General features: G+C 36.6%; 1 protein-coding gene across 1 annotated transcript; it reads right to left on the minus strand.

The window, feature by feature from the left end:
- Positions 1 to 4,905: 4,905 nt before the first annotated feature.
- LOC149227540 (uncharacterized) lies at positions 4,906 to 5,499 on the minus strand. The gene has a single exon (XM_089380530.1). It carries the CDS (start codon positions 5,497 to 5,499, stop codon positions 4,906 to 4,908), a length of 594 nt encoding a protein of 197 aa, XP_089236656.1.
- Between the last annotated feature and the right edge of the window lie 10,132 nt (positions 5,500 to 15,631).

Consider the following 15,631-nt stretch of genomic DNA (forward strand, 5'->3'; position numbering starts at 1 on the left):
GCAAGAACTGCAAATAATATTACTATACATAGCGTTATTTGTAGCAAGGCAAAGTCAAGAAAAATAACAAGCCATTTTACCACTATCTATCTATCACACAACTAAAAGACGCGAACTCCCTTCGATTCAGTGGAACAAACCACAGTAACCTCGATAACTCGTTACAAACACAAGGTGAAAAAACAAATAGGCAAGAAGAGAAAATCGATTGTTGCGAGGAAGCACAGGGATGAACAAGATTTAAGTAGGGGAGTTGTGCAAGTGGGGCGCGATTATCAAGAGGTGAAGGTGATTGACAGAAGAGCGCCCTGCTGGCATGTATTATTGTTTACCGTCTAGTCGACCAACTTCGGCTGCATTGCTGCCAATTTCCGTTTGTGCTCACGACATGCTCCATTATTGGTGACAACTATGGGGCACCTATCTACATGCCTGATAACAGGTGTCTTAAGCAACGGTTCCATTTTTTTTCTGTTTCAAGGAACCGCAGTTAATTTAACCAGGGTCGGGTTCAAAAAGTAACAGGGGATCTGGGGGACATTAAAATACAGCTGGCTCACTGCCTAGGATTCGAAGCGGTTCAGCGTGCGTACGGACATGGTAGGACAGTGGTGAATTATTAAATATTACTTTACTGTAAACATTAAGAGAGTACGTAACATACCTCCCAGTTGTCGAGATTATTATGAGTTGACCGCTCTGTCCAATGACTGGCAACGTACATGAACGTATGGCAACGTACATGAACGTAAGCGGTCAGCTGTAATTCACTCTCATGAACCATGTTTTCTCTCTGGTAATTGAATTTAGCGGAAAATATTGAGGTTAAATCTTGATTTGTATTATTTAAAATGGTTTTTTAATTGTATATTTGGATTCAGCATTCTGAAAAACTTCTGGAACGCTTTGATTGTGCAAAAACTAATTAACAAACTTGCGATTCCAATAAATTGCTGCCAAATTTTGACCAGAAAAACCCAACAAAAAAACTTCCAAAAAATCTGATTATAGACAACTGCATTAAAGTCCTCTGAATATCCCAACACTATTGATTGCCAAACAGTCCGAAAAGAGATTTGATTGATTGGTAAAAACCGAGAAAAAAAAAAAATAAATTAATTTTGAAAACCACGTGAAACTAATGAGATTATTTTGGAATTAGATCCCAAACCTAGTTCTGTGGCAAATGAATCCTTGAGTTATAAAAAAATGGATGTTTTTAAAGAGTTTCTTCCTTATTTTTTTATTATTTATTTGATTTAATGTTTATTTTTAATTATCTATTGTATTTAATGTTTTGAAGAAATTTTTGTTTAATTTTGAATGGATTTTTCAGTGTAGAAGTTGGTTGAGAACTGTGATTTGTTATAGACTTTTATTATTATATGTTTAGATTATTAAATAATTTTTTTAGTTTTTTAATAATTTCTTTTTATATATATATAGATTATTTAAAAAAATTCTGAAACACTTAGATAAATGGTAAATTATAGAGTTCACAAATTCAACTCATAATTTAAACAAATCTCTAACCAAAGTTTAAATTTCAATCCAAAAATGTGCCCAAGATAACTTCAAACGATAAACTACCACTTAAAAATGTGCCCAAGATAACTTCAAACGATAAACTACCACTTAAAAAAAACTCATTTTTTTACGAAAACAATCCAGACACGATAATACCATGGGATCAGTGTGATATTTGGAAATTTTTATTTCGTAAACTATAGAAAGTAAACGCTGACTGACATGTCAAGCATTTACTTTTAGTTTTTCTCTCATAGCATACGAATCGAAATAACAGCCTGGAGAAAGAAGACGAAAGGTAAATGCCTGATATATCAGCCAGCATTTACTTTTCTATAATCTACAAAATAAAAACCGTGATATTTTCCCGGCAATCGTGTACGAACAAGGAATCGATTCCTCCACTGTGATGCCCATTTAACCCTTCACGTACTTCCATTCAACATCATTCGAGGACACTCATGTTAATTGAAATTTGACAAGTATTGTTTGCCCTTCTAAGGTCGCCTCTCCCTTGAAACACAGTTTTCGATGGAGGTCTCTCGCAGTTTACGGAAAGTAGTGCAATATGAAATGCGTTTTGGGATATCTCCGTAGTTTAAACCAATTGGTTTTTCTTTCAAAATCATGAAAATGTGGGTAAGATTTTGATAAAAATTGTTTTTTTAAATTCAAGTTAAAGCTGTTAAATTACAAGATTTAGAGTACCCCAAAAAGTTTTAATTTTGCTGAAGCTATTTCCACCATCAAAAAATATGATTCAAACACTGTTGCCACTGCAATTTCTCTCAAAGCTATTTACATTAGTCCTTGAATCTTACTTTAAAATATGATTCAAACACTGTTGCCACTGCAATTTCTTTCAAAGCTATTTACAGTAGTCCTTGAATCTTACTTGATGTGATCGTTAGGTTTATTTTAATGGGGCATTTCTTTTGAAGTTGAAATTTTATTAAAATATACCAAAAATGTAATTTTAAATTATTTAGTAGGTATATAATTTAAATGTTTTATAATTTTGGGGTCAGATTTAGATTTAGATTTAGATTTATATTTATTTGAAAATTAAATTTAAATAATAAAATTTTATAATTTTATAAAAAATTGTATAGATAAAAACATTATGTCATGTCTTTTTAGAAGTAAAGAATATAATAGATTTATATAAAGTTGTTAGGTGAATAGACTATGTTTTTTTTTGTTTTTTAATCAAATTGATTAATTAAAAAAATTATTATATGAACAAGTACCATAGAAAAGTTTTAATGGTTTTTTTGGACATGTGGTATTGATAAGTTATGGTATTGGCTCATAGTATTATAACAAAACTTATTCATAAATTAATAATCTCCATGATAATGCATGGTTAAAATTCTTGTTCCATATTTTTTAAATGTATGGATGTTTAACTTATATACTATTATTTCTTATAATTAATAATAAAGTATAATTTAGTTAGTTTTATGATTTATTTAAATTTTAGCAACTTGAGATGTAAAATAAAGTAAGTGCTCTGATGTTTATTATAGATTGATGCATATTGTTTACAAGTAATTTAATTTACAATGGCTATGCTAGTTTCATTATTACTAGCCTAGATCCATCTTAACTCGAGATCTACCAAGAGCCAAGAGAAATCAAATCTCTTGAGATATAAACCTATGTTTTGATGTTTATTATAGATTGATGTCTATTGCTTACAAGTCATTTAATTTACATGGCTATGCTAGTTTAGTTATTATAGCTTAGTTCCATCTGAACTCCTGATCTATCGATCTACCAAGGGCCTAGAGGGATCAAATCTCTTTTCACTTTAAAAGAGGATTGTATTTCAAGAGATTTAATCCCTCTTGGCCCTTGGTAGATCCAAAGTTAAGATGGATCTAGACTAGTAATAACTAAATTAACATAGCCATGTAAATTAAATGACTTGTAAACAACATGCATCAATCTATATCTAAGCTGGTTTTAAAAATAATATAATTTATAGTTTTTATTTAATGTCTCAAATATACTTAATATCAGTGTTTTGTTTGGTAAATATTATTTTTATAAATTAATACAAATTATAATATAACTTATCTTGAAAATTTTGAAAAAATATATATAATAAATGAATATTTATTATTTTTTAAAATTATTAATTTTTAATTGTTGAAATTTAAATTTGTAAATTAATAAAAATTAATTATTATAACTTAATTTGGGGTAGTCTAATGAATAGATGATTTATTTTTGGCGGCAATACAATTTCTAGCAAGATAAGCACTTGATCTTTGCAAATTAAACAGCTGAAACATATGATTTTTAAAAATTTGTACAAGAATTTGAATAAATTGACCAAAGAATAATGCTTCAAATGAAGTCATTTCATCTATTTATTAGACTACCCAAACTTAATTCATAATCTTGATTAAAAAATGTCATAACATTTAATTATTAATCTATTTATAAATTATAGTGTTTAATTCTTGATTTATTATTTGTAATTTTTCAATTTAAGATGGACATTTTCATATATATTACACCTAATTTGTATAATAAATTTACTAATGTGTTAAATTTTGATGGTTAAACTTAACTACTTTACATTAATATTAATTATTTTTTTAATTAATTTTAAAAATATTATTAAATTACGATTTTTTTAATTTCTATTAAATTATAAATATCAATTGAATCTATGATTTATTAAACCATTTAGTTTTCTTAGCTGCATTTAATTGTTAAAGTAGCTTTAGAGGAAAGTGTTATGGCCTATGGTTCTGTTATAACCAATAGTTTGTCTATAATTTATTAAATCATTTATTTTTATTAGTTGCATTTGATCGTGTTAAAGTAGCTTTAGAGGAAAGTGTTATGGCCTATAGTTCTCTTATAACCAATGGTTTGTCTATAATTTATTAAACCATATATATTTATTCATTGCACTTGATTGTGTTAAAGTAGCTTTAGAGGAAAGTGTTATGGCCTATTGTTCGGTTTTAACCAATGGTTAATTTATTAAACCATTTATTTTTATTCAGTGCATTTGATTGTGTTAAAGTAGCTTTAGAGGAAAGTGTTATGGCTTATGGTTCGGTTATAACCAATGGTTTTGTACTTTATATTCATTTAATCTATTAATTTTTGCTCGTGGCTTTGTTTTTTTGTTTTTTTTACAGAAACGGTTATGGGATTTCATTAGATACTTGGCATAAAGCCACAACTCAGATTACATATAATGGAGCTGATTTCTGAGCACTTCTCCAACAAAAGGATCAAGGCGCATATGCTTCGTCTCCTCATACATTTTACAATGAGATCTATTTTTTTTATTTGCTCGAGCTTGTGAATGCATACAAATTGCTTCAATAAAATGCAGTAAAACATGAAAGATTAAGGAATTGGGTCCCACGATGTTTCTTTGTCTCTAAGAATAGTCCTAGCAGGTAGCTGGACTGCCTTGTTTACTTCAATGTCTGCCTCTTTGTTATGTATTCTCAGCACATGGAAAAATTCCAATTTCAGGGGCGTTGCCATATCTTTGACTCTTGTGATCGTCCTTGCAAGACGCAAAGCTACTGGAGTAGAGTTTGTCGCCATTATTTTGATGATGACCTGCGAATTGCCAAAAGCATTAACCTCCTTAAGTCCCAATTCTTTAAGCAGCTTGACCCCTTGGAGAAGGGCCAACGCTTCAGCTTGCATGCGAGAGGAGTGTCCCAATGCCCAAGCATATCTATGAGTAGGAGTTCCTTCTATATTTATTATGAGCCCTCCTGTGCCAACGATTCCTGGATTTCCCTTGGCTGCCCTGTCAAAGAAGAGAGAGGGAATTGTTTGCTTGGAAATCCAGGTCTTAAAGTCTTCTTCATTTTTTCTGATTTTCCATTCTTTGGGAGAAACGGGGATGATGGTCGATTTTTGGAATTGGAGATTGAGTGCAGCACCCAACTCAATGTCTTGTTGGCATAGGTTTGAATCATCCATTTTGTCATTCAAGAATTCATTTAGCTGACATTTTACTGTGGTTGCAACAACTTTGAAATCATGTTCTTTGTTTCTGAATATCCTTCTATTCCTCTCTAACAAAATCTGCTAACTGATGAATTTGGGCAGAGTAGTCCAAGCTGCTATGATTTTTGGGTTTGGACCTGGGTATCTGGCCAGCGATCCAGCAAACAAATCTAGGATAGTGCAGGGGAGAGTGAAGCTAGATTTCCAAGCTCTAAGGAGCTCTTGCCAGATATGGACTGCAAATCTACACTCCAGCATGAGATGAAGGGCGGATTCAGGCTTGTCTTTACATAACATGCATCTTGAAGGGCCAAAAAATCCCCTCTTCTGCAACCTGTCATCCGTTAAAGTATTTTTATGGCATAGCAACCAACAGAAATGATCAATTTTCGTGATGGAGGGGAATTTCCATATCCCAATCCAAGGAGTAGGGTCTGGCTGAATGTATGGCCTTTCCAAGCTTTTAATGAACCCCTGTGCCACCTAGTAGCCTTCACGTTGCAGACCCCAACCTCAGGCATCTTTCCTCCGAGCGTGAATGGAAGCCAACCCGTGCAAGAGGTTATAGAGCTTTTCGAGGTCACTTTCGAGAGCAAGAGGGACCAGGAGCTGCTTCCAACCTGTCCAACTATTACCTCTCCAACACGATATATCCCACAACGAGATAATATGGGCGTCTGTCATCCACGTCCACAGCGCGTGCAAGGGGTTTGTTTCAGCCAACGGGGGTCTATTCATGATGCGATATTCCCAAAGGTTAATGTGTTGGTCGTTCCCAGGGATCCAGAAGGCCTGCGCATTCACCAAAGGAGCTACTTTGTTGCTAAGAATGCTGAAGGGAGATCTGAGGTGGGATTTGGGCTTATCCAAGTAGCTAAGTCGCCTTCCTCTGAAGTATTTTTTCCATAATGCTAAATGCGCCCAGCCTGGATTGGGAGCTATAATTCTCCAAATCAGTTTCGCTCCCATGGCTAAATTTTGAGCACAGAGGTTTTTAAAATTCAGTCCTCCCTCCTGAAGTGGCTTGGAAACAATTTCCCAGTTGACAAGTGGGATTTTCTTTTCATTTTGCTTGCCTCCCTTCCAGAAAAATTTTCTAATAAGATCCTCCATCTTCTTGAGAATACCCACAGGTACTAAGAGAACAGAAAATTGGAATAATGGAAGACTATTGAGAACTGCTTTGATAAGGACTGCTTTGCCTACAATATTGAGCCAGGAGGATCCCCAGGCCTGCATTTTTGTTTTGAATTTCTCTAGCTGCGGGTTCCAATCTTTGCTCAAGGCCCTCTTGAGGAAGATAGGAAGGCCAAGATATTTGAAAGAGGTCCAATTTGAAGAGGCTGCAAAGCCTAGACATCTAGCAATGGAGTTTGAGGAAGATGGAGAAATATTCCAGCAATAAATATGACATTTCCCATTATTTAATTTGTTGCTCGAGACTTCACAGAAATCGTCCAACACTTCTTTAAATCTGGCAGCTGAAAGCGAAGTTGCAGCCCCCAGCAACAAGGTGTCATCAGCGAAGAGGGCGTGGTTGATGTTTTTAACCCCTCTTGCTATGCTAAGCCCAGCTATCTCTTGGTCTTGCTATTTCTTATCTAGATAAAAGCTAAGGAAAGAAGCCTGTAGCACAAAGAGGAGGGGTGAGAGGGGGCACCCCTGCCTCAGTCCTCTAGAGGCTTTGAAGAAATTTGCAGCCCTACCATTTACCCAGGGAGCAATCTAGGGCTCCAAAATACAAGCCTGAATCGAGTTTATAAATTTTAGTCCAAAACCCATCTTGTGCAGAACATCCATCAAAAAACTATGTCTAACTCGATCAAATGTATTTGCTAGGTCGAGCTTGATGACCATACCTTTTTCTTTTCGATGCAGGCTGGAGTGGATCGCCTCTTGGACCAAAATGAAGTTGTCCACTATCTGTCTGCCATGAATGAATCCCCCTTGGTTCTCCAGGATGATTTTGGGGAGAATGTTCCTCAATCTGTTCGCTATAACTTTGGTTATCACTTTGTATCTAATGTTGCATAAGGATATCGGGCGGAATCCGTTGAAGGAGTTTGCTCCTTTTTCCTTGGCGATAAGAGCGAGGAATGCTGAATTTGTGCAACCTCCAATTTTCTGGCAATCTTGGGATTTAAGGATCATTTTAAGGAACTCCTTCTCCACAATCTTCCAACAGTTTGGAGAAATCTGGTTGTGAAACCGTCCAGTCCTGGGGTTTTGTCGGGGTCCATATCAAAGAGGGCATCCCTGGCTTCATTTTTGTTGATTTTAGCTTCTAACAGTTGATTCATTCTAGCAGTGATAAGGTGAGGAACTACATCCAGGAGTTTAGAACTATGACCAACCTCCATTCCCTCACTATACAAATTCTTAAAATGATCGGAAGCTGCCTTTTTTATGCTGGTAAAATCCTTTAGGATGTAGTTCTCTTCTTTAATTTCAGAGATGGAGTTAGAGCATTTCCTGGCTTGAGCTTGCTTATGAAAAAAGGAGGAGTTTCTATCCCCAGCTTTGAGCCAAAGGCTCTTGGATTTAAGCCTCCAGAATTCTTCCTCGGCCAAGCAAGCCTTGTGTAATTTCTGCTGAAGCTGCGTCTCCTTGTCCAGATCTTCTTTTGTGATTTCAGTTTCTTCTAGGTGAAGATGGTGCAGTTCTAAGGAGCTTTGGATTTTTTTCCTTTCAGTTGCAGGATTGGGCAAGGTCTTGGCCCAGCTTTTCAGCATTGCTTTTACTCTTCTGAGTTTTTCTTCCCAAACAAAAAAGGGGGAACCCTTGACTGGGTCCTTCCAACAATCCCTAATCTTTTGCATGAAATTTGCCTCTTTGATCCATAGGGGACTGAATCTGAAAGGGATAGGGCCCAGGTCCTTGGGAGCCAGCAGCTCAAGTCTGATGGGCTTGTGATCTGAAACACTGCTGTGGAGGATGTGCATTCTAGCCTCTAGATCGAGAAGAAGAAAGGAGCTTTGAACAAGAAATCTATCTAGTCTTGCAGCTATATGACCAGGATCGACTCTCTTATTTGACCAAGTGTACTTACCAGTTAAAGGCTTAATGTCTAGCAGGTCCCAGTCCTGCATCAGATCCTCCACCCATTCCCTTGCCGAATCCCTTACAATGTTGCCTCCTCTTTTTTCTGACGAAAGAAGGGTGAGGTTGAGGTCTCCAGCGATGATGATATTTTCTAGATTCTCTAGGTCTGCCAGATTTTTTATGGAGTCCCAGCAAATATTTTTCTCCCCTGCATTATTAGGAACATACACATTGAATAGACAAATGATCTCCTTGGTAACTAGATGCTGCATCTTTAAGAAAATCTAGTGGGTGTTCAAAGTCTCAGAGATTATTGAGAACTTGTTGGCATTCCAGAGTGATCCAAGCCCTCCCGAGGCTCCACGAGCAGAGATAGCTTGCGCTTCGCTTTTATTCCAAATTTTTTTGCTTACTTGGAGGAAAGTTGTATCCTCTAGTTTGGTCTCCTGGATGAGGAGGATATCCGGGGCTTCCAATCTTGTTAAGATTTTCATTACTTCTTCCTTGGATCTAGTGCCCATACCCCTACAATTCCAGGAGACGATATTCATCATTTATTTTTGTTATGGTGAGCTCCCTTGGAGCCTTGAGGTTGATTCCTCGTCGTCTTCGGGGTTTTTGCCAGTAGCTTCTCTAGAGTTGGTTGGCTACCTTGAAGCTTGTCTTTGTAGGTTTCTTGCTCTCTTTTTTCCTTGGCATACTTGCGTCCTCTTGTGGATCTTCAGGGAGAAGATTGAGAGTCTCCTATTTCTCCTTCTTCTTTCGATTCCTCAGATTCTTGGACTTCCTCCTCCTCTTCTGAGAGCTTCCCTTTGGATCTTTCTATTGAACTTCCATCTTTGATCGAGAAGGAGGGGGAAGCTATGGCAGGAGAAATTTCCTTTGGGATCTCAACCTCTTGGGAGGTCACAGTTTCATATCTTAGGAGTTCGAATTTGTTCCCTTGACCTTCCATTGTTGGTTGCTGAACAGGAGCCATCTAAGAGGCTTTAACATTTGCATTTGCAGTCTTCTTGTGAGAGGTCTTGGTGTGCTTGACTTGGTTCTAGCCTTCTTCTTTCCCTTTTTCTTTCGCCCCATTGGACGGACAACCTCTGGCAAAGTGGCCGTAGACATGGCATTTCCGGCATTTGAAGGGCAGCTGCTCATAGTCGAGTTTTTGCAAATGAGTCCAGGGACCTACGATGATTTTGATGGCTTCCGGGAGCCCTACCTCTAGATCTACCTCCACGCAGATTCTGGCGCAGTCGTACTGGTCTTTGTTGTTAGCTCAATCAATGAATTTTCCTAGAGTGTTGCCTATGTGCTTCAATGAATCCCAATTCCAACAATGCACTAAGAGGTTGGGGAGTCTCACCCACACTGGGACCGCTGTGGGAACATCCACTGCCGGATCGAAGTCTGGCGTCCATTTATTCAGATACAATCCCTGAGGGCCCATGAAGTAAGGTCCATTTCGGAAAGTCAAATCCTTGTCCTCTTTTGCAGTGAACTCAAACAGAAAGTAGCCTCTCCTAAGAAAGTATGAGGTTACTCTTTTTTTAATCAAGGGTGCCTAGTTCTTGGCGACCCAGTTCTCTATGGATTTAGGGGAAGGCCAAAGCCCTGTGAATTGGTCGATGAGGGCTCGATCTGCTAGAGACAGAGCGACTTGGATCAGCCCTTCTGGCGGGAGAGAAATCTCAGGGATTTCATCCAGTTTCTTCACAAACTTTGCAGCTTCGACTTTCTTCTTCTTAGGCAAGGATGCAAGCAGAGAGTTGAATGCTTCAGAGGTAGAAGGCGGAGGAGGGGAGATGGGTGGCCCCTTAGGAGAACCCAACACCTCCATGGAGGCGGGCGACCTTGGGTAAGGCCCAGCAAGGGCAATCAGCGGCAAGAGGCTGCGACCTACAGCGCAGACCTAAACTCCTCAGCGGAATCGTGCGCGCTATTGCAGAGCGAAAAAAAAGCACCCAATTTTGCCTGTGGTTTTGTTAATAATTTATATTTATCCAATTTATTAATTTTTGTTTCTTAAATTTTCTTTTATAAATTAAGATGACGAAGGTAGGTTTTGTACTTTATATTTATTTAATCTATTAGTTTTTGTCCATGGTTTTGTTAGAGCTTTGTACTTTATATTTATCTAATTTATTAATTTTTGTTTCTTATTTTTTTTTTTTATATAAATTAAAATGAACAAGGTGAAATGATTTGACGTTACTTTACATTTTACATTGTATATTTATATGTATTTTAATTTGAATATTAACCAACCTGTTTACACCTCAAAAGATTTGATCCCTCTCGACGCTTAATAGATCTCGAGTTAAGAAAGATCTAGGTTGGTTTGATATATATAAGCTCGATAATTAAGGCAATCTACTTGAAGCTTTGTTGTTAAACGTAAAACATAATAAGAATATATACCTTTGTCTTTGCAGAGTCGAGGATATTAACTATCCTTGGTTTAATTATTATTTTTATGTTATCATTTGATCTCCCAAATAAAACTCAATAACAATTACATCTAAACTAAGTTATTATGAACATCTGAGAGACATATTCCAGTGAATTTTCATAGGGAGGTTCACAATTGACACAACTAATCTGAGCAACTCCAGTCAATTTTAATGTGGATAAAAAAATATAAACAAAATGTAAGACTACATGCAACATATTTTATTTTTTTGTCGTGCTCACGTTTCTCTTTAGACTCAAGAGTAAAATTTCAAACATATAAAATAAAATGAATAACATACAAACAACTTGGAAAAATCTAATCTTTGAAGGCTATGTAACAAAGTGAGCAAGGTTGTTTTTCCCAAGTTTTACTTGGAAGACATGCATCCTCAGAGCTATAAAGTCTTTGTGTAAAGTTTCTTTATTGAGTGGTTTTCTTTGCCAAATCGAATATGAAAATTGCTCAGGGTTATGATATTTGTTGTGGAAATTATGATTTATTTTGATCTAGCTAAAAGCTTTTATTGCAATGAATATCTCACATTAGTGAAGAATACCTTTGAATAAGCTGTACATTAGAGAAGAATACCATGGGAAAAATCATGGGTTGTGAAAACCTCTAGCCCAAAAACTTCGATCTATGAATTTACTATTTTATCTCAATTTTATTTTAATTATTAATTAATTAATTTTTTTTATTTTTTATTTTAAATGTAATTTGAACATTACAGAAAAATACCATAAGAAAAAACCATGGGTTGTGAAAACCTAGACCCCAAAAACATTCATCCATAAATTTACTATTTCATATTAATTTTATTAAAATTATTAGCCATTAATTTTTATTTTATTTCATTTTTTTTAATTTTTTGTATGTAATTTGACAATTAGAGAAAATACTATAGGAAAAACCATGAGTTGCGAAAACCTAAACCCAAAAACCTCTAGTAAAATTATTATTTTATCTCAAATTTATTTTAATCATTGATTATTAATTATTTATTTATTTATTTTATCTAATTTGAATAAGCCAAAATATTTACATAATATAACAAATATATACTTATAAACCAAACATTTACAAAATATTCACATATTTGACTACACATCTAGCACCTAACACTTATACATCTACCTTATACTAGATTGTAAAGAATTTCTCAACACAATAAAACATATAAAATCAATAATTTATTTTATTTTATGTTTTATACATGAACTAAAATTTAATTTATTTTAAATTTAAAAATAAAAATAAAAATAAATAAATAAATAAAAATATTTCCACTATTTCTAACCAACTAAACCTAAAACATTCACTCTCATATATCCAACATTATTATAATTTCCCCATTGATCGCATTGCCATGTTCAATACCCTCAGATTCATTTCATGGCTGTGGGTAGGCTATAATTCATGGTCATTGTTGTGAGTTTGATTCTCGCATAGCAATACAAAGGTAGTGAATGCTAGTGCTAGTCCTAGTCACGTATCCCGTGGTTTATAAGGTACAAAAAGTCACAAACCTCATTTCATGTGTTATACAAAATGATTCCTAATAAGTTCTCATACTACTAGCATGATCTTGTAAACTTATTCTTGGTATTCTTTTTGGGTTTGTAATAATGGAGTTGGTATTGTAATCAATGTTAAGAATTAACACTTATAAGCGGGTTGATTTAACAAAGTTTCTATTAATGGGTAGCGTTTTTGTGAGATTAATTATCTATAAAATGGAGTATTAAAGATTGAAAGGGATTAAGGAAGATTTGCGTTACTTATATGTTGGTTTAAAAATAATGTTTTTTTTTTTTGACAGAAACGGTTATGGGGTATTTATATTCATCTTGGCCTGAATGCCGAAAATCTGATTACAATGAGGACATCTGTGTCCTGTTGCATCTCACTGCTAAGAAAGAGAATGCAGCTGAAACTTGAAGACTTCTTCCTTGATAAGGAATCTATATTTTCGATTTCAGATATTTTTCCCCACTTGAAGATACAAACAAATTTATTTAAGAGCAGGCAGTAATACATGGCAGTAATTTGCTTATGGGATGGGTTGCCATGATTCTTCTTCATCTTTCATCTTGACCCCTGTAGAGAGGAGGGCAACTTTGTTGGCTTCAATGTCCGCCTCTTTATTATGAGTTCTCAACACATGGTAGTAATTCAGCTTCTGAAAAGCGTTTTCCAAGCCCTTGATTCTGGATATCAGCCTTGCTAGTTTAAGATCCAATGCTGGGGAGTTGGAAATCATTGCATTTATAATGATCTGGGAGTCACCTATAACATTAGCTTCACTTATATTTAAATCTTTGAGGATCTTGAGGCCTTGAAAGAGGGCCAAAGCCTCAGCTTGAATGCTGGATGAATGTCCAAGCCCCCAAGCAAATGAATGAATTTTTTCCCCAAATGGATTTACAACAACACCTCCTGCACCAGCTTTGCCCGGATTGCCCTTTGCTGCCCCATCAAAGAAGAGAGAGTGCCTTGAGTGCGATTTGAGCCAGTCTTGAAAGTTAGTTTCAGATTTTCTTATTTGCCAGTCTTTAAGAGGAGGGGCGTTTCTGACTGTTGGATGAAATTGCAAGTCAAGGAATGATCCCCAAGCAATGTCCTGTTGGCTGAGATTAGAGTCATCTTTTATATCAGTCAAGCACTCCTTTATATGGCATTTAATCTTGATTTCTAAGGCCTTGTGATTCTGATTAGTATTTCTGAAAATTCTTCTATTTCTTTCTAGCCATATCTGCCAACAAATAACCTTTGGAAGGATAGCCCATGCAGTTTTGATTACCTGATTTTTAGGAGGTGGGCCAGGATATCTGATAGCCCAATTAGAAAAAAGATCAGCAGTGGAACAGGGCAGCAGAAAGTTGGGATCCAAATTGTGGATAAAAGAGAACCAGATCTGCTTAGAGAAATTGCAATCAAGAATTAAATGGACTGCTGTTTCTGCATTTTCTTTGCACAACGAGCAGATGGAGGGACTGTGGAACCCTTTCCTCTGCAAAACGTCATACGTTAGAATTCTGCCATGGCAAAGAAGCCATGCAAAAAAGTCGACCTTGGGCCATGAAGGAAAACGCCAGACTCCCTGCCAAGGTGCTGGGTCAGGGGGGACGTGAGGCCTCTCATTCAGCTTGGTATAACCCATGGAGACAATGTAACCTCTGTCATTCAGCCCTCGGCCTTTTGAGTCTCTTTTTCTCATGTGCGTGGGCGCCAAGCCGTGAAGGAGATCTAGCAACGTGGTCCATTCGTTGAGCAGATGAGCCGGCACCTCAATACGTTTCTAGCCTGCCCAAACCGAGTCGCTCCAAAGAGAGATATCCCACAACGAACACAGCCCCTCTCTATCCATCCAGCATCGCAGCGCTCTAATGGAGGCTCTGTCTTCGATTGGATCCATATTCATGATTTTATCAGTCCAGATATTGATCTTTTTGCCGTTTCCTGGGATCCAGTAGGAGTGCGCTTTGATTAAAGGAGCAGCTTTAAAATACAGTTTGAGGAAAGGCGAGTTAGGCAAATGGATCACATTGTCTAAACAACTTGAACGAGGACCTCTGAAATACTTTTTCCAGAGAGCCAATTGGGCCCAGCCAGGCTTGGGCGCAATGATCCTCAAGATAATCTTAGCTGCCATAGCCACATTCTACTGACAGAGATTTTTGAAATTCAATCCACCCTCCCACAGTGGCTTGGAGATGGTTTCCAAGCTGATAAGGGGAATCTTTTTTTCATTCTATTTTCCGCCCTTCCAAAAGAACCTGTGCATGAACTCTTCCATTTTTTTTAATATGATTGCAGGAGCTAGAAGTCCAGCAAATTGAAATAGAGGGAGGCTGGTGAGCATAGATTTTATTAGGACAGATTTTCCAGCAGAGTTGAGCCAGGAGAAGCCCCAGGCTTGGATCCTAGATTTGAATTTTTCAAGCTGAGGGAGCCAGTCTTTGCTTGTAAGTCTCTTATGAAAAACAGGGAGGCCCAAATATTTGAAAGAGGTCCAAGAAGAGGAGGCTGCAAAACCCAAACATCTAGAAATAGTGGAGAGCAATCTGGGCGAAGTGTTCCAGCTGAAGATGTGGCATTTGTTCTTATTTACAGCGCTGCCTGAGGCCTCACTGAATTCATCCAAAACTGCTTTAAATTTAGAGGCGGAGGAAAGAGAGGCATTACCTAAAAGCAGAGTATCATCCGCAAATAAGGCATGGTTTATGTTTTTGACCCCTCTTGCAATACACAGTCCATTAATTTCTTGACCTTGCATCTTTTTTTCTAACAGGAAGCTGAGAACAGAGGCTTGGATGACAAATAGCAGAGGGGATAGGGGACACCCCTGCCTAAGCCCTCTAGAAGCTTTGAAATAATTAGTGGCTCTTCCATTTACAAGAGGAGTAATCCATGGCTCTGAGATGCATGCTTGGACCCATTTAATGAAATTTGCTGCAAAACCAAACTTTCTCATGACTTTTAAAAGAAAGCTATGGTTTACTTGATCAAAGGCATTTGCTAAATCGAGTTTGACCACCATACCTTGTTCTTTTCGAAGAAGACTTGAATGGATTGCCTCTTGTACGAGTGTGAAGTTGTCCACGATCTGCCTTCCTT

The sequence above is a fragment of the Pinus tabuliformis genome, chromosome J, assembly GCF_031772625.1.
Source record: "Pinus tabuliformis cultivar Carrire ecotype Pingquan chromosome J, CPIR1, whole genome shotgun sequence".
NCBI classification, from domain to species: Eukaryota; Viridiplantae; Streptophyta; class Pinopsida; order Pinales; family Pinaceae; genus Pinus; species Pinus tabuliformis.

Excerpts from the sequence above, each read along its gene's own strand:
- LOC149227540 (XM_089380530.1), bottom strand. The coding sequence starts at position 5,499 with ATGGATGATTCAAACCTATGCCAACAAGACATTGAGTTGGGTGCTGCA.